General features: G+C 44.1%; 1 protein-coding gene across 3 annotated transcripts in view; it reads left to right on the top strand.

Moving 5' to 3' along the window:
- The window catches only part of Mical2 (microtubule associated monooxygenase, calponin and LIM domain containing 2), a 200,880-nt gene that overhangs the window by 35,716 nt on the left and 138,031 nt on the right, over nt 1–27,133 (top strand). For all 3 annotated transcript variants that reach the window (XM_042691530.1, XM_042691528.1, XM_042691529.1), the window contains exon 3: nt 8,046–8,386. In XM_042691530.1, coding sequence (XP_042547464.1) covers nt 8,123–8,386 — 264 coding nt within the window. In that variant the 5' untranslated portion in view covers nt 8,046–8,122. The remainder of the gene's footprint in view (nt 1–8,045; nt 8,387–27,133) is intronic.

The raw sequence follows: 27,133 nt of genomic DNA, 5'->3' as shown, positions 1-27,133 counted from the left end.
TGTACAAGATGCTATGTTGAAAAATGAACTTTACAACTTTGGTTGGGGAGGGGTGTAGTCGTGGAGATGGGAGGGCAAGGATGGTAGGGGAAAAACAAAGGAAGAGGCAACAATGCTTGATAAGAAATGTACTCATTACCTTGCTCATGTAATTGTAACCCCTCTGTATGGTATTTTCACAGTAAAAAAAAAAAAACTTACTAAAAAAAGGAAGTCAAGTCAAGGTAGACATTCGTTAATAAGAAATACTTGAAACCCTGACTTGAGGGTTTGCTGGATTACATGGCCATTGTTTATACTCATTCAAGCCTGGTGGCATCCAATGGATCTGGGCTAATGTGGACAGGTCTCCAGAGGAAACTGCTCACTATAAGGAAGAATGCTCCCTGTGTCCAGAGGAATGCAGTCTGTGAGTCACATTGTGCAGAGACAGCAAGAACCCAGGGGTAGGAGTGTTCTTCCTGATGGAGCCATGTGTGGTGGACCATGGGAACAAAGACCAATGAGTTAGTACCCCAGCTTCCCTGAAATATTGAAAGGGACGTCACAAATCCAAGTGGGAGGAAGTGGGTCAGTGATGATTACCTGAAAAAAGGAAGCAAGATATAAAAGTTGTCTTGGCAGAACCTCTAGAAGCTTCCTAGATCCAATTTTGAAGGGAAGACTGAGAGAAGATTAGATGACTTTGGAAAAAATAAAATTGCACCAGTCCAATGGCTTATGTCTAGCATCCTAGCTACTCAAGAAGCTAAGATCTAAGGATAGAAGTTTGGAGCCACCCCAAGCAGATAACTGTGACATTTCTAGGTCACCAGCAAAGCCTTGAATGAAAAGGCCAAGTTTTCAATCCCCACTACAAGCAAAAAGTTAAATGTGTTGCACTTCACCTACTAAAATCCAACAAATTTCCTCCATTAGTATGATGATTTATTTTGCCTGTTACATCTTAATTCAGTATTTTAGAAATTAACTTCATTATTAATGAGGCCACACATTTTGTACCCTGGCCTAGGGCAGCTCCCACTCTTAAGTGGTGGACATGGTGGTTTTGTTTTATATGCTGTTTTGTTATGTTATATATTGCTGTTATGTGGTAAAATATGCATAACATGAAATTTACCATTTTAACCATGTTTAAGTGTGCAGTTCAGAGAGTTCAGTAGCACTAAGGACATTTCATATTGTATGGCCATCACCACCATCCATCCACAGAAGATTTTCATTTTTCTGTACTGAAGCTCTGCCCCTTAAACACAAACTCTGAATTCCCCCTTGCCCAGTCCCTGGCAACTGCCATTCTCATTCCTCTTCCTATCCATCTTTTGAGACAAGCTGATCTCCTGGCAACTACAATTTTGAGAGCTCGTAGTTTTCCCAGGTATCCAATATGTGATTCCCTAGCCCTCAAACTAGTCTACCAACTACTTGTAGTAAGATGGTCTCTCTGTGAAATTTTGTCTGCAGGTTTGTCTAGTAGGTACACAGGCTTCTGCCAATGTATATGCATTCTCTTAAAGGGTCCCACAGGCATACCCCAGCCAGATGTAGATGGTGTCATCATTTCATTTCACACTGCCATAGAAAGGTCATGACTCTTTGGGAAGTGGCATGCCACACTGACCTTGTGTGCCCTATGATCCATTGAATAGAATTTAACTCAGTTCATTAGTTAGGCCAACAGCAGGTCTCCATGTAGGCTGTCCTTGTCTTTCCTGGAGGAAATAACTAGTGTGATGGAGCCAAGTGGCCTAGCACTGTTGGGCCTGAGGAAGGTGAGACAGATAAGACCCACTTCCTGTGCTAAAACTGACAGGCAGGGGAAGGAGATGCCTCAACTTGGGGAAATGCAATTTCTGCTGTGTGAGCCCATGGTCTGTGGGTGAGAGTATAGATTCTGAAGTGAGATGAAAGCAGACTTGTCTCAGCCTCCCCTTTCTGCCAGAAACTCAGTCTTCCCTATCAACCCAGTGGGATTAAATGAAATGATGGACATAAAGAGGCTGCATAAATGTGTCCAGAGCACTAAGTACCTTAGCAGTGCCAAGGGGAGGGAAGGTGGGACTTGAGCTCCACTTTTTCCAGAGTAGAGTTTTATGCTTATCCTAGTAAGTTCTGAAGAGGAGCTTAGAGGTATAGGCAAAGATGTGCAGCATGATTAGAAATTGTTGTGGAAAAATAAAATGCATGCATATATCCATATACATGTATATTAGTGTATACACACATACAGAGAGAGATACATATATACACATAAAATAGCAAACACATATGGCAAAATTATCATTGCATTACCTAAGAGGAAAATGGGCAAATTCTGAAATTACTTTTCCCTTTTTAGTACTCTTCTAGTAGGTGTCAGTAGCTCACATCTATAATCCTAGCTACTCAGGAAGTGGACACTTGAGGATCTCAGTTCAAAGCCAGTCCAAGAAGACAAATCTGAGAGACTCTTATCTCCAATTAAGCAGCAAAAAGCCAGAAGTGGAGGTATAGTTCAAGTGACAGAGCACCAGCCATGTGTGAAAAAGCTAAGCGAGCGTGTGAGGCCCTGAGTACAAGTCAAATCTTGGCAAAATATGGGCACTTGTGGCTCATACCTGTAATCCTAGTTACTCAGAAGGCTGAGATTTGAGGATCACAGTTCAAAGCCAAACCAGGCAGGAAACTCTTGAGACTCTTTATCTCCAATTAACTACCAAAAACAAAAACAAATACAAAAAAAACAGAAGCAGTGCTTTGGCTTAAAGTGGTAGAGTGCTAGACTTGAGCAAAATTGCTTAGGGACAGAGCTCAGGCCCTGAGTTCAAACCCCATGACCAACCCCTTCCCCCCCCCCCAAAAAAAAAAACCTTCTAAGGGAGAGGGAGGGGAAAAGAAGCAGAAAGAAAGAAAAGGAAGGGATATACCAGCTATAGACTTGTCTTGAGTACCCCTAGGATATGCAAGTGAGATTGCCTGGCAAGCAGTGGCCTGACTGCCTTCCCCCTTGCTGTCTGAACACACTGTGTCTGGGCATCATCCAGGTAGCAGGACCCTGCAGGGTGGAGACTTACTGGATCATCCAACGACATGGCTCTGTGCATGGCTTCCAAAAGGAAGTGGATGGAGGCTAGGAAGTGGGGAGGCATGAGGGCACTTCAAGCCAGACAAGTGATGTCTGCAAGCCATTGAAGAATGGAGAAGGTGAGCAGGGCTGGAAGGGCAGAGGCAAATGGATATGGGCTCTCAAAGAAGGTCTAATGCCTCTGCCTGTGGCACTTAGGTGACAGTATCCTGGCTCTGCTGTAGCCAGACCCTTATTAGACTTTCTGCAGTATAGGCACAGGTGAGAAGATTGTGCATATGTGGGTTCGTCCTGCAGGAGAAGGCTTCCACTTGCCATAGGTGATCTCAAGGACAAGACCAAGCAGCAGAGAGACCCTTGGAGAAACAGACACCCTCCTTCCCTCACTGATCCCCTCTTTTCTTCTCTCCCTTGCTCCCATTAAGACTTCTTGAGGCTGATTTTCACCAGGCAGATGTCAGAATGGGCCAGGAGTCAATGTATACTGCATCATGGAGATAACCAAGAGATGGCCGAAGGCATCTGGCCAGAAAGAGAGCACACACGGGATGTGGTGGCCCTTTTTGTCCCTTCCCAACTGTAGAGTTGCTTTTTGTTGTTGTTGTTTTTCAATCATCTGTGTAGTGTCCTGATGAACAGTTAAATGGGAAGCTGAGCCCTGTTGGGTCTGCAAGGCCTCTGTGAACAGGTGTTTCTGCACATGTTGGGCACTTCAGAGATGTAGCCACCACCATAGGTTGCATTTAGGTTGCCACAACTAAGTGTTGCCTATGTGTGAGGCTCGCACTGGAGCTCTTAGTGCATCCTATCCCCTGCAAGTACAGAGGGCAAACACCCCAAGTCCTTGATGAGCCTGCCCCATGCCTCCTTGGTGAGGTAGACAGGGAAATGGTAGGCTTGGATAGCTTGGCACTATAAAATAACATCAGGATTTTGTTCTTAGGTTGCACTGACCTTGAAACTTTTCTGTGGGCCTTGAGGATGAGGTTGAAGGTTGAGGTTTTCTCCTGGGCCAAATGGCTACCTTGTGGATTAGCTCTGTGCAGTATCTTTTCCAGGCCTCCTTGAATTCCTATGAATGCCACCATTTTTTCAAGGCCTGATCACATGGTTTGCTGTTATTGCAAGTGAGAGACAGAAGGAATAAAAGTCCTAAATGTGAGTGTGCACAGGCAGAATGGGGTTCATGAGATCTCATCTGCTTTGAAAAGGGTCTTGGGACTCTGCACAGACCTTGACCTTGGCTTCCAGTTGTTATGGGATGAGTTCATTACCAATGCTGTCACCTGAAGTCTGAGGCCCCAAGTGTTTGTATGCACTGGCCAGAGGCAGGGGAAGGGAACTGCTTTGTGACTCATGAAGTCACATCGGCAAGGGAGCAGAAGAACCACAAATAAGGGACTCTGGTTGGGCAAAACCCAAGCTGCTTCAAGGCTATTCTTGGAAACAGGAGCATCACATCTTGTCTCTTCCCAGAAAACACAGAACCTTTCATATTTCCAGCTAGTTACTTCTATTTCTATCACATGTCAAACCAAAAAGGCAGCTGGGTGGTAGTTAAAGAGGCAGGCTTTAACAAGAGCTAGCCACCCAGCATCCTTAGATTTAACACATTTGAACCTCTTGTACCTCTTGAAGCCTGCTCACAAAAGGTAATGCACCCTAAGTTCTGGGGAAGTAGAGACCTGAAATTTGGACTCACTGTACCCTTGTGAGTGCTAGACTGGCCCTTCCCAGTTCATTACCAACATTACTCTCTACCTGTGTATCTCCACTCACCACCAAAGCTACTCTGTAGGATTTCCACTTAACATATGTGCCTCTTGAAATTCAGAAGTTTAATAATTTATCCAAGGTTACAGGACTAAGAAGTGAGTTTGAATCCAGGTCCTGTGAATTGAAAGTCTGTGCTCTGTAGTATTAAGGTATGTAATTGACCTGGAAGCTAGTCTAGTACAATTTTTTTGTTTTAGCTTTTGTTTATGGTGCTGAGAATTGAACCCAGAGCTTTGAATTGCTACTAGGTAAGTGTTCTGCCACTGAACAACAGGCCCTGCCCTTTGGGAAGCTAGTGTAAGCAATCAGTCATGAATTAGTTTCCTTTCTCACCTTCTTTGCTTGGGTGACATTTGGGCCATTGGAAGAACAGTAATATAGATCTTGAGTGCTAAACACATCAGATTAGTTATTCTTTACCATTCTGTGAAAAGAGTGCTATTGTTCCCATCTACAGATGAGAAAAACTGAGATTGAGGCAGATGAGATAACTTGCCTATGGTCATGTCAGGTCTATTTGACTGAGTATTCTGATGTTGTCCAATGAAGAGCACTGCCCAGCCTGGGTGTTAATGTCATCTTTAAGATCTTTGACTTAAACTTTGCTAGGCCAGTTTTAAAGGCTGAGACTTTACCTTTTAGAGGTAGGGAGACAGGTCTGAGCCTGGTACTACTGCCAGCCATGGTGATAGGGGGTTGCATGTCCAAGGCTGGCTTATCTCCTGTCTGGCCATCTCCCTCCACCTTCCCTTATCACACCAGAGATAAGAGCTAGTTCCTGGAGCTCCCACACCCACACCACAGGCCCTCAGCACCACATTTGGCTCCTTTTCCACTGGAGCCATAAGATTAAGTGGTTCATTTTTCCTTAGAGGGAGGAGACAAGTTCTTCTAGTTTGTAAATTATTGTCTGGGAGTCACATCTACCTTCTTACCTCCAAACCCTGTGCAATTTTAGACAAGGAAGAGTTGGCAATCTAGAGAATTTAGCCAACTGATTTGCAAAATTGAATTTTTTTTTTCAATCTGTTGCATTCCCAGGCACAATCTGCCTGTAGGATGGATCAGGCTGCTGTACCTCCCAGGCCAGGATCCACCATTATCCAGGCTTCCTTCCTCCTCCTCCTCTCAGCAGACTGCTTGGTGTTTATGTGACTTATTGAAACCTACAGAGGAAGAAAGGGGCTAAGTCCTGAAAGTCACCTGCACATCCTCAGTGAAATCCCAGTAGCTTTATATTTGTTCTCAAGCTACTGCACCCTGTGTTCAATGCTGGCACCAAAGTACTTCCAAAGATAGATAAAGTCTGGAAATGTTAATAGGCCTTGCAAAGCAACTGGGTCCTGCTTTCCGTTTATGCTTTCTGGGTGGCAAGTATGGCACGTGGGAGGAAGTTGAGACCCTAGAAGCAGCAGTGTTTATGTGAAGGATGCCAGAGCGAGTGCCATGAATGTGAGAGAAGCCAAGCACATCATGAGGGAATCTGTCTCCTCCAAGCCAGGCAGAGCAACTAGGGAAGGGCCATGTGGCCTAGAGGGGACACACACCACAATCTGCTCTGGACATCACCCTCATCCCATCCCATGAACATCTCAGGAGTCCTTAACCACTGACCCCTTGAACTTGCAGTGACTCTGTAGCTGTTCTTTTTCCAGTGGTGTGCCTCTGTAGGGTGCCTCCTTGGCCTGGAGTGTCCACTCCCCAGTTTTGTAATGAAGTTTCCCTCACCTCTAGAACTGAAGTTTGGTTTGCAGTTTTTCTTTTGGGGCCCTTCTGGCTTCCTTGAGACTCTGTTGGCCACCTGCTTTTATGCATCCCATCTATACTTACTGTTCCCATTCCAGAATGCTTTTCTCTTGCCTGATTTCAGCTCTACTCTTCTGTCTTTCTCACTATGATTTGCCATCTCTGCATCTCCAGCACCTAGTGATTCCTAACACTTACCAAAGGAGAGTTAATTGTTGTTGAGTGAATATGAAATTAGAGTTGGGTGCTGGTGGCTCATGTATATACTTCTAGCTACTCAGGAGGCTGAGATCTGAGGATCTCTGTTTGAAGCTAGCCAGAGCTAAAAAGACCATGAGACTTTTCTCTCCGGTTAAAACGCCAGACATAAGCAAAAAAAGTTAAGGTACAGTAGTACCCAGACCCTGAGTTGGAGCCCCAATACTGGCAAAAACAATACCACCATTCTCTGCTTTTAAGATTACAAACCCAAAATGTGCCCTCAATAAACGTTTGCAATTGGAGAGCATGCAGCTGCCTGAAGGCCTTGTTGGGGAGTTTCCCCTGCTGAGCCCTCCTGTTTACAGACCCCCTCAGTCCTCCTGACAGCGGGACCAACCTCAGCTCCTCCACACTGGTCTTGGTGCACTAGCTTTGCACTCAGGAAAAAATAGCCAATGCTTTGGAAAAATCAGCTCTACTTTATTTTTCTTCCTTTGAAACTGAAATGACTTTCATAAGAAATGCCTGAGGTTAGAGTGGTACAGAAAGAAAGGACCATGGCCAAAACCCGGGAGAGCTATTTTTGTGATGTGAATGAACACCCATAACTTTTTTTCCTTTCAGCTTGTGCACTTGTTGCAAACAGCTCACAGCCTGGCCTTACCAAGCATGGCCTCCTTTTGCCTGTTGTAATGAAGTGAGGGCCATGTGTCACCCATGTGGGAAAAAGTTCTGTCCTTGGTGATGAGTGAAGAAAAACTTTCAAGGGTCAATCTAAGGATAGAGGAGATGACATGCTTTGAGATTTTTATTATGCCCTAATATGATGTTCCTGTGTCATATTCACAGATCAACTCGCAGCACCAAGAATGGTGGACTTTCAGTGATGCTCAGTCTGGTGTACTTTGCAGGCTTATTCTTTTTATTAGTCACCATTTCCGGAGCCATCTGGCTTCTAGCACAACTGACTGGGTCCTGTTGACATTAGCAGAGGTATATATAGCTTTGAACAATCTGTGATTCTTACAGCTAGGGAGAAGAGTGGGCAGTGAGAGAAAGATTGCCAGCAAAGGCATTGTGCCAGGTTGGAAGGTACAATTGAACATTTTCCAAAGATGGTCTAGGTTTAGTGTTAAGTACTAAAAACTAACATCAGCATTTTACCATCTTAATGGAATTTCATTTTTCCTCTCAGTACCCATCCTCCCTCCCCCACATCTCCCCTGAGGCTCACCTCTGTCTCCACTTACCTTTGCAGGTGTAACGCTTCTCCAGGTACTTCATGGTGATCACCTCTGCCCTCTCTACGCCACTGCTCCAGGCAGCTCCTGAACCATGGGGGAGAATGAGGATGAGAAGCAGACCCATGTGGGCCATGTCTTTGAGAACTTTGTCCAGGCATCCACATGCAAAGGCACCCTCCAGGCCTTCAACATGCTCACACGCCTCCTAGACCTAGACCCTCTGGACCACAGAAACTTTTACTCCAAGCTCAAGTCCAGTGTGACCACCTGGAAGGCCAAAGCCTTGTGGTACAAACTGGACAAGCGTGGCTCCCACAAAGAATACAAGCGAGGGAAATCATGTATGAATACCAAGGTAAGGGAAACCCTCCCAGACATTTCTCACTTTCATGTAATTGAGGTGACATGGGGAATTACGGAACTGTTTTTATTTTACTAGTTTAAGGTTCTTAGATAAGTGTTGTACTGTTCTCTATTGAAAGTTTTCCTTGTCTATACATGCTCCAAGTATCCAGGCTAGGATAGCTCATTGTGGCAGCCTCAGCCATGCTTCTTTTTAAAAAATTAGTTAATGATACCAGGGTTTGAATTCAGGGCCTAGAGGCAGGTGCTTTACCACTGAGCCACAACTCCAGCTCTTTCTTTGTCTAGTTATACTTGAGATAGGTTCTTGCCTCTTGCCTATGTAATGTGCCTAGAGAGTGATCTGCCTATTTTAAGCTTCCCACTAAATCTAGGATTACAGATGCATACTACTGTGCCCTGCTGTCAGTTGAGAAGAGGTCTCATAAGACTTTCTGCTCACACTGGCCTTGAACCACCATCCAGCCAAACTCAGCCTTCTAAGTAACTAATATTACAGATTTGAGCCACCACACCCAGCCTCAGTCACCATTCTGGTGCCCTTTCCAAGGAAGGAAAACCAAAGGCAAGGTGGAGGGTGTCAAGTGAATCTTTGCCATTGTTCTATTTCTATTCCTATTCAAATTGTACCTCCAGTTGCCTTTGTTTATCATGCAGCTTCTACATGCTAAGCACTTTATGTCCATGATCTGATTAATAGCTGCAGTCACCCTTTGGGCCATTTGAGAACTAGAAGATAACTTTGATCTATCTAATTCCAGGGCTTAATCCCAAAGTCCCTTAGAGAGACATAATTACAGAGTTGTGCTTCTCTGCAAACAAAGTTTTTAGAAAGATCCTCTGATTTTTTTAATTCGTTGTCTAAGAAGGAGATCTTTCATTCTTAATTTCTTTTCCTTTCTCTTTTATCTTTTCCTCCTGACACCTTGACATTCTCCATTTGCCTGCCCTTTCTCCAAGATGCATTTCCTTACTCAGAAGTACATTTGGAGTTAACCCTACACAAGCTGGTTGTATCCCCCATAGTCCAGCCTCAGGCAGCAACAATGAACACGGGCCAAGCAGAGCATCACAATCTCTGAAATGCCACCACCCAACAGACAGCTAGAAGCCAAGACTTGCTGCTGGCCCCAAGGGGCTGTCAGCCTGGGCACTGGTCCAGGCTGTATGTTTAGGTTAAGAATGAATGTACTGTATTTAGACCTCTCAGGAGGTAGCTCAGCCAGAGCCCTTGGAATTCCAGTCAGTGCCAATCCCAGGACAAGAGGATTGAACTCTCCATGGCAATCAGGCCTGTTGTGTTTTTGTTTTGGTTATGAGGAGCTGCTGAGTCTACTGTGGGATATGGCTGCTTTGCATTGCCCTAGGGAAACAGCTGCTGAGCTCCTTATGGACTGAGGGTGCAGACTGAATGGGGCATAGGAAGAGAATTCTAAGAGCACATGAACCATCCATCAGTGCCTGCCCATAAACGGATGCCTTGTAGCCTGAGGAAGACCTGAGGGTACCAGGGAAAGGGGGAGACTTGTGTCTTAGGTGCCATTCCTTCCATGTCTATCTTCTAAGTCATAACTTCATGATTCATATCTCACTGAGTAGGTCTCAGAGGTAGAGGAAGCAAAGCTCTTTGTTATCAGTTACCCTTCCCAGTCGTTGTGTATGGTAGCTTTTCTTTTTTTAATGAGTCCACATACTCAAATACAGTCCCTCAAATAAATAGCATATAGAAGTCCCATAAGTTAGGTGCCCTGGATCCATGCTGCTCTCTCCAGAGAGTTGCAGACTGTTTTTCAGTTTAGTTTTGCTATTCTGTTTTGACAATACTAGGGTTTGAACTCAGGCCTTTGTACTCAGCTTGCTTGCTCACAACTGGCATTTGACCACTTAAGCCATATATCTAGTCCAGCTTTTTGCTGGCTATTTTGAAGACAGGGTCTCCAGAACTTTTCCAATAGGACTTGCTTTAAACAGTGATCCTCTGTATCTCATTCTCCTGAGTAGCTAGGATTATAGTCATAAGGCACTAACACCTGGCTTCCAGAACTATTTTATTAGAAGATGCCATCGCCCCACTCACTCAGTACTCTGTGACTGTCATAGGTCTTTGTTGGTGATCAGAAAGTGAGTCATCCAGCAGGGCGATGAGTGAAGGCTGGCCACTATGAAGATGTTCTTGTTTCAAAAGTCACCAGCCAGGTGGTTTGCCTGGCTTGTCTGACCAGTCCTTACTTTACAAGCTAGGCTTGAAGTAACAGTCTTCACATCTTGTGGTTGGTAGGACATTGTTGGCACCTGAGAAACAAAGAGAAAGAAAATATCTTTTGTTAGTGATGCTGGGTAAGAGGGGTTTGTTCAAAAGTTTTTATGCCTTTTAAATGTGTGATAGTCTAGCTCATAAAACCTACCCAGGTACTAAGTAGAAGAAGATACATTTGATGTGTCCCATTGGATCCATCCTTTCTTGTGGGATATTTTTCTCTGTGTTGGTGTTATTCTCTTTCCTACAGACAGGTTTTCTTTTGTATTTGTAGCCTCTTGTTCATATTTTCAAAGCTACATGACTCAAAAGACTAGAGCTTTCTCTTCCAGCTTAATATTGAGAAAAAAACTCTCGCAGTATTTTGAATGGTCCACTTCTGGACCAATTAATTACTGTGATCAGCTGCTTTTTCAAGCATCAAATGACTGACACAGAGGATGTGGGGTACAAGATAAGGCACAAAAGTGACTGGTGTCCTCTACAATAGCTGGTTACTTTTGTTCCAGCTATGGGCTAAATCTTCCCATACTGGATTCACATGTAGATGATTAATACTTATATTCCTTATTGCAAGTTAAAAACCACAGGAGAGGGGTCTTACCTCTCTTCCCAAGTAGAAGACACTTTCTTGGTCACACATGCTTGTTTCTTTTAGTGTAGTGGTTTATACTTAGCATTATATAAACAAAACATCCTGGGAATTAGCATACATATAGCTGATCATAAATGTGAAGCCAGGTAATCTAACAGGTGCCAGGCAGAGAGTCATGCTCTTGGTTAACCATAGGTTAAGATGAGAACAGATACAATTCAGCCAGATCCCTACCTTTTCAGGGATGTAGACACATCTCATATCACCTGAAGAAGCCATGGCCTTTAGTATTTCACCAGCATTTATCGTGTGTGTGTGTGTGTGTGTGTGTGTGTGTGTGTGTGCACATGTGCGTGTGTGCGTGCGTGCGTGGGCGTGTACACAATGCATGTATGCTTGTGGTGGGGACCAAGATGTATTCAGAGAAAAAGAATTCTGGTAGAGATGCCTGAAGACAAACAGAATAACCTCAAAGATCTCCAGAGCAATGGCTCAGGTATCTGTGTTTGTGTGTGCATATATGCATGCATGTGGTGGTAGTAGATGATAGGGGACCAAGATCTATTCAGAGAAGAAGAGTTCTGGCAGAGATGCCTGGAGACAAACAGAATAACCTCAAAGATCTCCAGAGCAATGGCTCAGGTATCACTTGCATAATCTAATGTGAGTTCATTGTTTATTATTTAGTACTATTAATGAGAGTTTCATCAGGCTCTTAATAATTCTTTCTCTGGGTGTGACTTGGGATAAGACTGGAGTGAACCAAAGATCAAGCCAAATTAATATTTTCAGGACTGATATTGACTTTGCCTTAGGATTACACCTGGCTCATGTGTTACATCCAGGTGTGGCCAGGGAAAGCAGCCCAGAAGAACTTATAATAAATAACTAAGAGTGAGGTTGCCATGATCACAAAATCATGGACTTGGCCATTTTTTTTATGTAAACCTTTACATTAAAGGTCAGAAGCTGTATAAGAGAATGTTGTATATTGTCACCCACATTGACAGGTGACAATCTGGGCTATTTAGCTGGAGCCAATGGGTAGCAGTGCTGGAGTTCAGGCTTTTTCTCAGTTTGATTTCATATTCTTCTGTTCATTCTTCCATTAACCATGTTTCCAGTACCTTACACATTAACTAGGCCCTGAATGCATAGGAAGGCAGAAGTAATGAATGGGAAGTTCTTCTTGAGTTTTCTGTAATGAAGATAGAAATATAATTATTTACATTTTTACTCTTATTTAGTAATTTATGGGGTCAATAGTTATTGTAGAGTTACTGTGGTCCAGAGACTTCTCTAGATATTTATTGGCCTCTGATTACTCTATGGTCTTGAGTAGGTTACATAATATCTGTGCCATTTCTTATAAAATGAGATTAGTAATGGCACCTTCCTCAGAGTTCCTATGAGGATTAAATAAGGCAATCTTTTATGTTGTTTTTGTTGTTGCTGGTGGTGGTGGTGGTAGTCATAGTCATGGGGCTTAAACTCAGGTCATAGACACTCTACCAGTTTGACCCATAGCTCTCCTTCCAGTTTTTGGTAGTTAATTGGAGATAAGATTCTCATGGACTTTACTGCCCAGGCTAGCTTGGAACTAGCTTGATCTTCAGATCTCAGACTGCTGAGTAGCTAGAATTACAGGCATGATCCATCAGCACCCAGTTTGAATAAGGCAATCTTAAGCTCTGACAATATTACCTAGCACATCATAAGCAATCAGAAACCATAATAACAATTTGCCATTATTATCATTAGCATCTTAAGTACGACGAGAGAGATGTGCATACTGGCATGCAGAAGTATAGGAAAACAAATGACTAATTGTGACTGCGGTAGTCTGGGAATGCTTCCTGGAAGAGGAATGATGTGGGGCTTGACGGGTGAGTAGGAATGTGCCTTGCAAAGCTGAGGGAACAACTAGAGGAAACACAGGCAGAGAGACAAATTCCAGGAAGAAGGTGTTGCTTGTGTAATGGGAAAGAAAGGATGTGGGGGAGTGGAGGGTTGGTGAGAGCCAAGAAAAGCAGAAAGGATAGATGGATGGTAGGAGGAAATGGGGAGAAAGACCTACAGGGGATAGGCTTTGAGGAGGGAGTCCTGAACTCAGAGAACCTGGAGACTTATGGATGAGGAACCCCGGTTCTCACTGGACTGTATCCCCTGTATACAACAATCCAGTTCAGAGTTCTTTCTTTCACTTCCCATGGGACTGTTGAGTAGCCACAAGTGATCATACAGACCATGAGGCATTGGTACCTTATTGCTGTAAAGACAGGCTCACAGGAAATGAGTCATGGACCTTTGTCATCAGCAGCAAGAATGGGGCTATGATATAGTGAAAACTCCTTTACCATCTTTTTAAAGGGGTATGTCTGTGTTTTGTGAGTACCCAGCACAGTCAGCCTATCCCTCATCTTCTTGCATGTGTCCCACACTTTTCTTTGCCTCCCAGGTGCCTGCCTTCCCAGTGTGGGGCTCAGGCCCAGCTGGTCATGTGACTCCCGAATCACTTAAGTGAAGCCCAGCAGGGCAGCAGAGAGGAAGGGCAGGGAGGATGAGAGAAGGAAGGGGTGAAGCTGGGAGTACCAGGCTGCTATCTCCTGCCTGGATAAGCCTATCTGACATTCCTGACCTCTGAAGTCACCACTGGGGTAAAGTCTGCTGGCCCCAGCAGGTTAAGTACCACTTTACCTAATATGGACAGTTATAGGCATAACACAGGATTATTCTCAGGGGCATGAAATTCTGTACTAGAAGAAGCTGAACTCTGATCTGTCTACTTACCTGCCCCACTGTAGGAAAAAGTGCTCAGGCCTAGAGACCAACGGGGCTATAGTTGGTTCATCTGACCCTCCACCACATGGAGTGTGGGTTCAGATGTATTCATTGCATGTTGTACCTGAGACTGATCCAGCCCAGAGCCTAGACATCATACTAAGAAGCAAAACCTCTCCCTTTGGCTGTTTCCACACAAAGTGATCAGCTCAGCTACACTGGGGTCAGCCTATGAGCATACAGTAAGACTTCTTCTCATGGGGTTTTGCATCCATGCATTCAAACAGAAATCACAAGACATTTTGACTGTCCTCAACCTGTACAGACTCATTTCTTATTATTTCATCCTAAACAATACAACTACTATAGCTGTTAACTATTTTATGTAGCACTTAGGTTGTATTAAGTATTAGAAGTAATCAAGAGCTGTGCACAGGTGACTCACACATATAATTCTAGCTACTCAGACAGGAAAGCCCATGAATCTCTGATCTTCAAATAACCACCAAAAATCCAGAAGTGGAGATATGGCTCAAATGACAGAGTGCCAGCCTTCAGCAAAAAGAAAAAAAAAGCGCCAAGCAAGGTCCTGAGTTCAAGTCCCAATACTGGCTTGAACACACACACACACACACACACACACACACACACAAATTACAGGCATTGTCATATTGTTCTTTCTGGAGGAGACAGTCCCACCAACAGTTCAAGAGGACCAGAAAGAGTCATCCTTTCAAAGGGAGGTACCATGGCAGTCACCACGTACTTGGATGTCTTTGTCCCTGTGGAGTGGGCATCAGTGGGCACCATTTGAGACCTGAAGTCTGGCCTGGGTAACCTTGAATGGGTTCAGCAGCAGTATGGGTAGAATTGCTGCTCCTATGACCACAACATTGTTACTATTATTACCACCTAACACTTCCATGGTGCCTTACAGCCCCCCAAAATTGTTTGAGAAACTTGGCTTCATTATAAGAAGTTTGCTAAAAAAAAATTAAAATTAAAATTAAAAAAATAGAAGTTTGCTTTATCAGTAAAGGTACATGTTCTCTAAGAACCCAAATGAGCATGGTGGTACACATCTGTAATCCCAGAACTCAGGAAGCAGGAGGATTCCAAGTTTGGGGCCTAACTAGAGAATGATAATCTATTTCTGAAAACAACAAAAAAGGAAAAAGGGAGGAAAGGAAAAGGAGGAAGAGGAGCAAACACATGCATGTCAAATTGAATATACATATATTCTTCAAATTTTGATCATATAATGGGAGTTTTAGGGTCTCTAGTCCACAGAGGATCCGTGATCTTAGTGTCCAACAGGGGTTCAGCCTACTTGCTCCCTTTGTGACTCAGCTCCCTTTGTGACTTACCTCCTTCTGGGAGTCCCCCGACCTCCTTTCTCTTATCCCAGTTCCAGTTTGGATTTGGTGCTACCTAGCCTGACCATTTTCTGGCTACTCAGAGACCCATGTGGATTGCTTTGTCTCCTTCCTCTGGACTGTGAGCTCCCTGAGGACAGAGGCGATGTCTAGTTTATCTCAGCACAGGAAGTTGGCATAAGGCCTGGATGAAATGAACTCTTGGTGGAAGGATTTTGTTCTAGAGCTGTCCCGGGTGAGCCCTGACATCTCCACAGCTCCATAGTGGCTTTGTAGACCCAGCCACTTTTGATTCCATATTGAAGAGTCTGTCGACTTTGCCTCTCAGCACTGCCCTGAGCATCCCTTCTCTGTGGGGCTGGAGTGGTAACCACAGCCTTGTTTGGGCTTTGCTAGCGTCTGGCAGCTCAAGGAGCTTCCAAGGGCAATGGGAAATCAGCCAACAGGCTTGTGAGGCTGGAGCTGGTCTTCCTTTTTTTTTTTTTTTTTTAGAAAAATAAAAACCATCTTGCAGTTCCTGGCCCACCCAGGATTGCACAAGGCCCTAGGGACTTGCTGGCCAGGATTATCCAAATAAATGTGTGCCGCTGGGTGGGGCAAAAGGAAACCATGGCAACCAGGAAGCAGCTGAATGTTCTGCTTCCCACACTGGAAGATGTGCCCTGGCCTCCCTCATCACTGCTTGCTTCAGGCTCTTCTTCCACTGTGGTTTCTTTCATGATAAAAAAAAAAAAATGGAGATCCATATTTTCCATAGCAGAGAGTTCTATCACTAGATATGATTATTTCTGTCTCCCTCCTGTCTGCTGGGTGAGGTCCTAGGCTGAGTTCATGAGACCCAACTCACATTTTCATTCTCCTGATTGCATTCAGCTGCAAGCAACTGATGAAAAACATAGAATCTAAAACAAACAGAGGCTTATTGTTCTAAACAAGTAGAGAGGTGATGGCTGGAGGTTCAGCATCTTGTGTTCTAATGAAAATATATCTATCTAATAAAAATATAATGTGAACTGAGCCAGAAGTGGTGGCTTGCCTTTGTCATCATAGCTACTTGGGAGGGTAAATTAGGGGGATTATAGTTTGAGGTCAACCCAGGAAAAAAAATTAGTGAGATTCCCATCTCAACAAACAAAGCTAGTATGGTAGTATATATCTGTAATCCCACCTACAAGGGTAGAAAGAATAGGAAGATTGCAGTCTTTGGCCAATCAAGTAAAAAAAGTATGAGACTTTATCAGAAAATAAAGAAAAAAAATGGCTGGAGATATGGCTTAAGTAGTAGAGTACTTGTCTAGCAAATGCAAGGCCAAGTTCAAACCTCAGTACTGCATGCATATATTTTTTTCTAGTAGTAGCCACATTAAAAATGTGCAGAGAAATGGTGAAGTTAATTTTCCGTGACCTCTTATTTAACCTCATGTTGCTTCTATCATAATCTGAATTGTTATGTAACAATATCATAATCTGAGCATGTTGTGAATAAAAAAATGATTGCTGGGGGTATTTTACATCTTTTTATATATTATCTGTGAAATCTTGTTTGCATTTTACAACTCATCTCAGCGTTCACTGGCCACATTTCAAGTGCTTAATAGCCTTGTTGCTGCTGTAGCTCCAGATGTCACATTTGCTCTTGAGGCAGAAGAAAGTTGCAAGGGCTACTCCAACTGTATACATCCTTTTCCCCATCCTGGGGCTTGAGCTCTGGCCCTGGGGGCTATCCCTGAGCTCCTTTTGCTTAAGGCTAGCACTCTACCTCTTAAGCAACAGTGCCACTTAAGCTTTTTCTGTGATTAATTGAAGATAATTGTCTCACAGACTTTCCTGCCAAGGCTGGCTTCGAACCACAATCCTCAGATCTCAGCCTCCTGAGTAGGACTGCAGGCGTGAGCTACTAGTACCTGGTTTGCATACATCTCATTAGCACACAAACAAAAATGTTTCCAGAAAATCCAACAAAATAGGAGCTTCATGGGTTAGGAGTTTTTGTTTGTATGTTCTTTGCTGATTCCCCAGCACCTGGGATAATGCCTGACACCTAATAAGTATTTGTCCAGGCTGTGCTCCCCTTGAGCCGCGTGACACCATCAAGGCATGTTGTAGACTTCTTCAGGAAACAACTCTTGCTCTGAAACAAGTCCACCGTTATCTTTCTAAAACTATCTTCTCTTCTTCTGTTTCTTCAAAGTCCTAGAGGCTCAAATTGACATCATGGTTTCCTACCTCACTTCTGCTCCTACATCCCACCATCTGTCTCTGGCTGCTGTGCCTGCCGTTCTAAAATTCTACCTACCCCCTGTCCTCCCACGCCACTGTCCTACTATGGCTTAGGGATTGGCTGACCCTCCTTACAGGTGATCACAATCTGAGTCCTCTCCCTTCACTGCCCCTTCCAGTTTAGTCAGCAGCTTCCATACAGCCATTCTCCCCAAACCTGGCCTTGACTTTGCTCAAGTCCAGGAGCTCCCTAGTGCCTGTGGGTTAAAGTTCCAAATATAGCCCCACCTGGTACACTCTCTGATCAGCCTGTCTTCTGCCTCACCAACTCTCTGGCTGACTGCTCTTTCCTGTACCTCTCTTCTCCACTCTATCAACCTGTCACCCACTCTCTTGGCACAGTCTAGCCTCACAGATCCTTCTCCTCCTGGGCTCTCCAACAGCTTCTACCACCTGTCCTGTCCTCTCTCTCTCTCCCTCTCTCTCTCTCTCTCTCTCTCTCTCTCTCTCTCTCTACTCTCACTGGACCAGCTTCTTCTAACCACACCCTTGCAAAACCTGCTGTAAACCCAGACCATCTTTCTGCTTTCCCTTCCTGCCACCCATCAACCTGAGCTCTCACCACCAGGTTCTCTCCTGTCAAGTTCTGTCCAGCAACTTCTTGATACCTCTGATTTCAGGCAGACTTCATCCCAGAATACTGGAGCCTCTTAACTTCTCCTCCATCATGGGAGAAAGTAGCAGAGTCCAGCTTTGTCTCAGCTCCAAGTGATGATAACTTCAGAGCTTCTGAGCATTGCTTGAATACCCTCCTAGAAAACCTAGCCAGCTTTCTGTCTGTGCCATGGCCCAGGACAGCTGCTCCTATCCTGTACCCCCTATCCCCTGCCATTTAGACAGCCATTGGCCTGTCACCAAAACTCCTGTCATCAGTTCTATGTCTTGTGTTCTCAATTTCTAGGGAGCTATCTCTGCATGCCTTGCTCTCAGGATTTCCCCTCACCCCAACCCATCATCACCTGGTTCCATTCTCCCTGTGATGGCAGAAATGCCTTTCTCAGGCTCTAGGATTAGCAAGGACTATGACTGCTTTTGTATCCTCATCTGTTTGGCTCTTTTCCAATCCTGGCCAAAGTAGGTCACCATCTCACTGGACCCTTCTTCCTATGTTGTTACCTAGGTTAGACTGTGAGCTACCATCTTGGAAGAAGGAAAATGAGCTGTGCTTTTTTTTTTTTTTTTTTTTTTTTTTGGTCAGTCATGGGGCTTGAACTCTGGGCCTGGGCACTGTCAATCAGCTCTTCAACTCTACCACTTGAGCCACAGCGCCACTTCCAGTTTTCTGGTGGTTTATTGGAGATAAGAGTCTCAAGGGCTTTCCTGCCTGGGCTGGCTTTGAACTGCAATCCTCAGATCTCAGCCTCCTGAGTAGCTAGGATTACTGGTGTGGGCCACCGGTGCCTGGCTGAACTGTGCTCTTTTTGTGAGGAGTGACAGGCCTTAATGACAGTAGAGCCAGACCGCCTCCTTCCTTCCCTTTCCTTTCTTTCCTTTACTTTTTTCCTTCCTTCAGTTTTTCTTTCCTTCTCCTTCTTTCCTTATTCCTTTTTTCCCTTCTTCCTTCTCTTTCTTCTCCCCCAACCCCAGACAGTGTTTTATTATGTAGCTCAGGTTGGCCTAGAATTCCTAATTTTCCTGCCTCAGCCTCTTGGGTATGAGATTATATGCATACCTTACCATCCAGCTCTTTGTATTCAGTTGGCAGGAGATGCCCTACTGGCCCTTCATCTATGTTGCTAAACTCAGTGACAGATGAGATGTCATGAATATGTGATCCTTCCGTGATTTTGTGCTATAGAAATATCTTACTTTAGCCTCATATTTACTCTAGAGCTGTTGCTCATTAGAGTTTAACAACACAAGAAAACTTCTGTTGACAAAGCAAGTTTTCATCTAGCATCTTGATGGATTGTCACAATCCCTTTATGAAGTAATAAGGGCTGGGACTGTGATCTCCATATTATAGATGTGGAAACTTAATTGAGTTAAAAGAGTTGGCCTGGAATTTTGCAGAGATAACTGAATAAATGCAAGAATTTTCAAACCAGGATGACTCTCAGAAAGTTGTGAAGTCACTGGTCTCCATCTATATGTTTTCCCCAGCCTAGTGCTTGCAGTAGGACTATAGAAAGGACTCAAATGTTATTCTTGCCTTTGTTTTCAGAAGAATTCCTGCCTGGAATATTTAAGATGGGCATTGTTATTTTTGAATAAGTTATTGAGTTCTGATTCTAGAATTTCATATTGAAACTTTTTTCAGGAATTTGTTAATTTGCAATTTGAGGCTATGAATGACATTTGCAACCTTAGATCAGCTTCAGTGTTTATTTTGGTTATGGGAAATCAGAATTTACACAGCCAAATAGGGAGTTTCAGGTAAGATAGGTTTTTAGCAACTAGCTTATAATTGCACCCTCTTTGGCTATGATAGTCCAGAAACTTGGACCAACTGGCCTGTGTATCTAACTTGCTTTAAGATTTGCTTGGAACTGGTATTTTCTGCTCTGCCAGATAAAGATAGTGTTACCCACTACAACAAGGAAGAAAGAAGTTAACAATTTGGCAACTGTTAATGTCTTGACTATGGCAGGCCAGGTCTGAAGCCAAGAATCTTTAATCTTCAGGACTCTGTGAAAATTGACAAGGGATAAAAACCTTTATTTTCACTGAGGTCTTACAGAAAAGTAACATATTGCCCCCAGTGTAGGGCTAATGCCCTGAGTGGGAATGCCAGAGAGTGCCTGAGACTTCATCACCAGTGGAATCACAGAGTTTTCATTTGTCCTGGGCAGCCAGTCCAGGCATCTCTCTCTCTCTCTCCCTCTCCCTCTTCCTCTCCCTCTCTTTCTCTCTCTCTCTCTCTATCAAATTACATTTAGAAATGATGTAAAATGCTAGGCCCACAACTAAATCTTGTGATTTAACACATTGATATTAGATATCATATTATGCAACATATATAGATAGGGGTTGACATTTGGTTTTATGCATTTAAAGTTACTACCTCAAGAAGATATCTGCTGGCTTTACTAAGTTACAAGTGTTCCATGGTATAAAGAGGGTTAAGGAGCTCTGATCTGGTTATAACAGAGCTGGGAAGAGAGGTTAGGCGCCTGTGGAACTGACTATGTGTGCCACAGGACCTTCTGGGAAGAGCCTAGATGGAATCTGGGATCTAATCTCTGCTCCTTTACCCATTAGTTTGGGGACCTTGAGCCCCAGTTTCTATATCTGTAAAATAGCATATCTCAACAACCTGTACCAGCTTTAACACACACCCAAGAAGTTATTTTCAGCAATAGGAGGTCCTCAGAAACATAAATTCCTCTCCTCCTCTAATGTGCTGTGAGAGTCTGTCTAAAGCTTCTTTTCCCTCTGTCTTCCTGCAACATGATACAGTCCATTGCTGGTCTATACAGAAACAGACTGTTGTTGGTCTGAGTGTTCCACAGGATGGCCAGCATCCCTTTCCTGAAGCAGAGTTGAGAATAGGCTCCCAGGCTGTCCTGGCCCTTCTGCTGTTCACCTTGGCTTTTCTGGCTCGCTCATGCCTGAGCTCACAGCTTGGGAATGTGTGGGCTGCTCCTCCACTGCTCAGTGCCTGGGAGAGAATCTCTGGGGTAATGCATTCTAAGACCAGTCCCTAACTTGGCCTCTGGGCCAGCTGATAGCATGCCTGGGAAACCCATTAATCATTGTCCTCTTGGCTCTGTAGATCCATGTCCACACTCATGGCCTCTCTATCTGTTATTTCAAGCTAACAGTTCCTAGATAGGAAAGTATAGTCTATTGTTGTCTTTATTGAAGGTGCTAAAATGACGGAATGCTTTCTTTGTACAGGATGTTAGGAGTGGAGAGAAGGGAGTGGTTCTGTGTGATCATGAAACCATATCCTGACTCTTCTATGTTTTTCTTAATTAAACTCTAAATCAAAAAAACCTACAACAGGCTTTATGGTCACTAGCTTCAGATGACATGTATTATTGTGCTTTTGAAAAGCATGTTCTATTTCAATTTGGTTTTTGGAGTCTATCAACATGTACATCTGATGGGTACCCCTACACACTCAGCATGACTCCCTTCCTGTTCTAGGCTACCTTTCCCTCCAGCTCCCAGCCCAGACTCTAACCTCTTGTCCTTTTCATGGAGGAACAAAATTCCTGAGTGTGAAGCTAAGGTTTTTGAGACTTAAGTTGAACTAATAGAAGGTGACATATATCTTGTATCTTAAATTCCACCTGTATGATGCCAGGGAAGGACATCAAAGTGAGAGGGGCTTTCCTGCCCTGAGACATAAGAGAGGGAGTGTGCAGTGGGCTGAGGCTCTGTTGACTGCCCTTGGAGATCTCATGTCCACAAGGCCAATTAGTGAGATGGAGTGAATTTGCAGCTGGGTCGAAAAGCATGGTCTTTAGAGGTCAAATTGGCCTGGGTTTGCACCTCATAGTGATGTTACCTTAAACTTATTTAACCTCTCAGTGCCTCAGTTTCCTTAATTATAAAATGGGGATGATAACAGTAGCCAACTCACAGGGGACAGGGAGGCCTTGTTAATTCAATAGATGTAAAACTCTTAGGATATTGCCCAGCACAGGACAGATTGACACTGCTGTCATTATTGGGGTTGGAGGAATCAGCACCATGGGGCTCTCTGTCTCTTGGCTGCCTCCTTCCCAATGAGCTGCTCCTCTATCACCTCTCCCCTGGGTCCTTAGGGAGGCTCTACCTCAGATGCTGTTCACAGCCAGCTGCTTCTCTAAAGTTCTAGTCCAGAGGTAAACTAGGAAAAGGCCAGGCTCCTTTTCTGCAGGACATCTGACTTCTGAGAACCATTGTCTGTCCCAGAGAATATCTGGCATTCAGGTTTATGTTGAAATTGCCTGAACTTTTCTGAGAGGCTTTCCAGGCATTGTGTTCACCCAAGCCTATTGCAAAGCCTTTCTATGTGTCTGCTGACATGAGAACAAACAGGAATCCATTACTTCAGTCTGCTGGATGATGAGAGTTGGGAAAGTTTAACTTGCAAGTGAATAATGACAGAGGCAACTCACCCATTTTGGGCCCCACAGCTGTAAACTCCCCATCCAACCTCAGTGCACTCACCTGAGGTAGATGAAGGACCTAGCAGACAAGCCTCTGTTCTCAGTGTCTCTATTCTGGATCTCTCAGTCTGAGGAATTTGCATCATAGGAGAGGAAACAAGACTCTCTGTGGCCTAGAGAGTTCTAAAAAAAAGGGCTGACAGCTGGAAGAAAGGCACCATCTTGTTCCTCAAAGACTGCCTGTATCTTAGGTATTTGTAAATGGCTAAAACAGTGGCTTTCATTAAAAAAGATGGATAGATAGATAAATGCTCAGATGGAAGGAAGGACAGACAGATGATGGAAACAGAACCATAGATGAGCTGTCCTAGATGCTGGTAATAAAGTAGTGGCCAGTGTTAGAATAAAAAAACAATTGTTACTGTTTAGTATTAAAGGAAATAGTGAAGAAATATCCTACATGTTAGTCTTCCAAAGTTGCCTTCCCCCATAGACAATGTTTATGTTTGCATCCTTTCTTCTTGGTACAAGTCACTTGTGCTTCCTTCTTGCTCAATGGATCTGCCTTCTCCAGGCCTGATAGCAATTCTGACTAAGCTTAGGAGAAATTCTGACAATGTAGATGTTAGCATTAAATGGCTGAGCAGACTAAGGCTGTGGGAGTCCAGGGGACTGAAATGAAGGCTTCTGTTTGCACTGCTCTGCTATTCAGGGCAGGGAGCAATGATATTTGTACCCATAAGCAAGATGCAATGGAGGAACATGCCTATAATCCTAGCTATCCAGGAAGCTAATATCTGAGGATAGAAGTTCAAAGCCAGCTCTCTGTTCTATTCTAACTCTCTCTCTCTCTGTTCTTACCTCTCTCTCTGTTCTATTCTAGCTCTCTCTGTTCCTTTCTAGCTCTCTCTGCTACCTAGCTCTCTCTCTCTGTTCTATCCTCTTTCTCTCTCTGTTCCTCTCTGTCTCTCTTGCTGCTCTTTTCTAGCTCTCTCTGCTCCCTCTCTTTCCTCTCTCCCAGCTCTTTCTCTTTCCCAGCCACGTGGAGTGCCAACCTTGCCTGGTTCCAGCAGGTCTACTGAATAAACCTACCCCTTACCTGAATACCACGTGAGTGCTACTGTTCTTACCCCTCTCTCTGCTCTTTTCTAGCTCTTTCCTCTCTTTCCCAGCTCTCTCTCATTCCCAGGCCTTTCCCAGCATGTGGAGTGCCAACCTGGCCTGGTCCAGCAGGTCTACTGAATAAACCTACCCCTTACCTGAAAACAAAAAAAAAAAAAAAAAGAAGTTCAAAGCCAGGCCAGGAAGAAAAGGTTATGAGACTCTTATCTCCCAGTTAAGCAGCAAAAAGCTGGAAGTGGAAGTGTGATGCAAGTGGTAGAACACCAGCCTTGAGCAGAAAAAGTCAAATGAGAGAGCATAAAGCTCTTGAGTTCAAGATCCAGTACTGGCACAAAACAAACAAAAAATGTAAAAGAGGAGAACCTCCAAGGCATCTTGATTTCTGGAAAATAAACTAAAAAACAGGCAATACCCCCATACTCTGCTGTACTTCCTGTAAACTGCTTCAAATTGAGCCCCTACCTTAACCTGCCATTGTGTTTCCCAAATACTACCAAAGCCTTTGACATTCTAGCTCTTTTTCACTATATACCAGATGCTTCCCAGACACATAGTAGGTGCTCAGTGAGTGGGTCCTGGAACTAGAAGGTTGATCCAATTGGTCTCCTTAGTGTCCCTAGTCCCTGGTGCTGCTAGGCTTTCTTTTCCCCATACTCATGGGGAGAGGGAAGCCCTCCAAGCCAGCTCTGTGAGAGGCCTTCGATTATGGGATTAGCTGGGGCCTACGCTGTTGCTGGAAACTTGTGGGAAGTGGCTGAAAGTTCCCCAGTGCTTAAGAAGTGGGTTTTGAAAAACAAACAAAACAAACAAGACCTGCCTACGCAGGGATGAAGTAGAGGTTGGATGTGGCTTTGGGACCTTTTTTTTTTTTCTTTTCCATTTTGGCTTAGCTGCAAACACACTAGAAGGAGCTCTGTAAGTGGGCCTTCATCCTTGGAAAGTTTGTCCATAAACTTCTTTAGGGGACAATAGGTTCTCTGTATTAGAAGTAAATTTAATAACTTCCATTTGTAAAATGCACTATAATTTATGTTTTTTATTGTGAAAATACTGTACAGAGGGGTTACAGTTACATGAGCAAAGTAATGAGTACATTTCTTATCAAACATTGTTGCCTCCTCCTTTGTTTTTCCCCTACAATCCCTTCCCTCCCACTTCCACAACTACAAAGCCCTTTTTACATGTACTCTGTATGTGCATCTGTATGTGCATGCATGTGTGTGTGTGTGTGTGTGTGTGTGTGTGTGTGTAAGTACTCTATTACTCCATGTAACCTCCCCTTTTAAGGTTATTATATTAAAAACAGCACTCTTCATCAGCAAGTGAAAAGGCAGGAGAGATGGTCAGAGGGATAGGGTCTTCTTTGGCTGCACGTGGGTGTATGGAAAGTGGAGCTGAGCTTCTGAGGACATCAGGCAGATCGAGGATGCCCAGCCCAGGTGGTACAACTGTAGACATCAGCTGAGGGCAGCCTCCCCTCAGGAGGAGTCAGCTCAGAGAGAGTTGCTTCTTCCTAGGCTGAAGCTCCTGAGTACCTAGGCAGGCAGGCTGTTTAGATGGCTAGCCCTCCTAAACATGGTTCCCAAACCTAATTCCCAAGGTGGTTTAGCTGAGTACTTGAGACATCACTAGGCCAGTTCTAACTTGGAGCCTCTGGATGTAAGCATCATTTATCTGGTCAACTAGATGGTCCCTCACTCTGCCTCTGCCTCTGCCTGAGGCTCAGGAAAACAGAGTAACCTCTGTTTTCTCTTGGCCCTTTTTCTGTTTTTCACCCTCTGTCCTCTTCCTGCCCTATTTGCTTTTTCTTCCATTGTGTTTTGTTGTTGTTAGCTTTTTGTTTTGTGTGACACTAGGACTAGAACCCAGGGCCTTACACATCCAGCACAAGTGCTCTACCACTGAGCTATATCCTTCTCCCCATCGCTCCCATTTTCTTTTTTAATCTCCTTTTCATGGAGCTATTTTGTGTTTAATTATCAAGAATTTCAAGTTTATTTTTTAACATGGACTCATTAAATGATTTCATAGAAGGAACAGCTCTAAGATTCTTATTTTTTAATTCTGTGCTCCTGTTACTTCTCCTCACCTCTTTAATTAGTGGAGCGCTCTGGCCTGGGTTCTTTCTAAGGTGTGGTTGGTGTTCCCATCTGAACCACCGAGAGAGCAGTCTTTGCCTTCCTAGGATGGCAGTGGACAGCAAGTACAATAATGAAGTCCAGGTGGCCACTCCCAGCACCTCCAACAAATTTCCCAAAGAAACACTGGCTCTGCTCCATTGAGTGGTCCCACGCAAGGATCTTGACTTTTGTGGAATTGATTTGAGACCAGATTGACTCTGATGTGGTGGTTTTGAAGGCTTTGTTTCTGTGGCTGCTGGGGCAGAATTAACGTCAGCAGTGGCTGGAACTGGGACCGGGGTGTTTTTCCTGGTGGATGAGTTGTCTATATAGTGTGACTCCTTGGTCTTACTGCAGCATATGGCTGATTCCCTGGAAGTTATTTTCTGCCTGGGTGGGCATCCCACTAGGGACTCTTCCCTGGTTCCTCTCCACCTTTCTTCATCACCCTCCTGTGTTCCCATCCCATAAGAATTTGCCTGTGGGACTGGCTTCGTGAGGGTGGTAAGCGGGAGAGAAAGCTTAAGCTGCTGGATCTCCAGGTGTTTGTTACACCTCCTCCCATTGGTCAGCAATGCTTTTGCTCTTCCCCCTCTACCCACTCATGAAGGTGAGCAATTCCCTTTTTCCCCTGTAGCTCTTCTTCCCTATTTAGTGTTGTAGCACTGAGCAAGCCGATAGGGCACTTGAAATATGTCATCCTCACCCTGAGCTCTGCTCAAGTGCAAACTACTCACCTGATTTCAAAGGCTCCATTTGAGATAAAGATTGCAGCTATTTCAGTCATACTTTTTTTTTTTGAGGGGGGGGAGGGGTGTCTGGTCGTGGGGCCTGAACTGGGGCCTGGGCACTGTCCCTCAGCTCTTCAGCTCAAGGCTAGCGCTCTACCACTTGAGCCACAGCGCCACTTCTGGCTTTTTTCTTTTTGCTTATGTGATGTTGAGGAATAGAACCCAGGTCCTCATGCATGGAAGGCAAGCACTCTACCACTGAGCCATCTTCCCAGCCCTCAGTCATACTTGTTTATATTAATGACATCCAGAAATATCAATACTTCGGATATATTGGACTAAATAAAATATTTTTCTCACTTCTTTTTTACTTGGTTTTAGGGAAAATGTGGCTACTACAAAGGTGTTTGGCTCACATTAAATTTCTGTTGCAGT

Source organism: Dipodomys spectabilis, unplaced genomic scaffold, assembly GCF_019054845.1.
Source record: "Dipodomys spectabilis isolate Male_0828 unplaced genomic scaffold, ASM1905484v1 ptg000145l, whole genome shotgun sequence".
Lineage (NCBI taxonomy): Eukaryota > Metazoa > Chordata > Mammalia > Rodentia > Heteromyidae > Dipodomys > Dipodomys spectabilis.
This window is presented reverse-complemented; position numbering and strand designations above follow the sequence as displayed.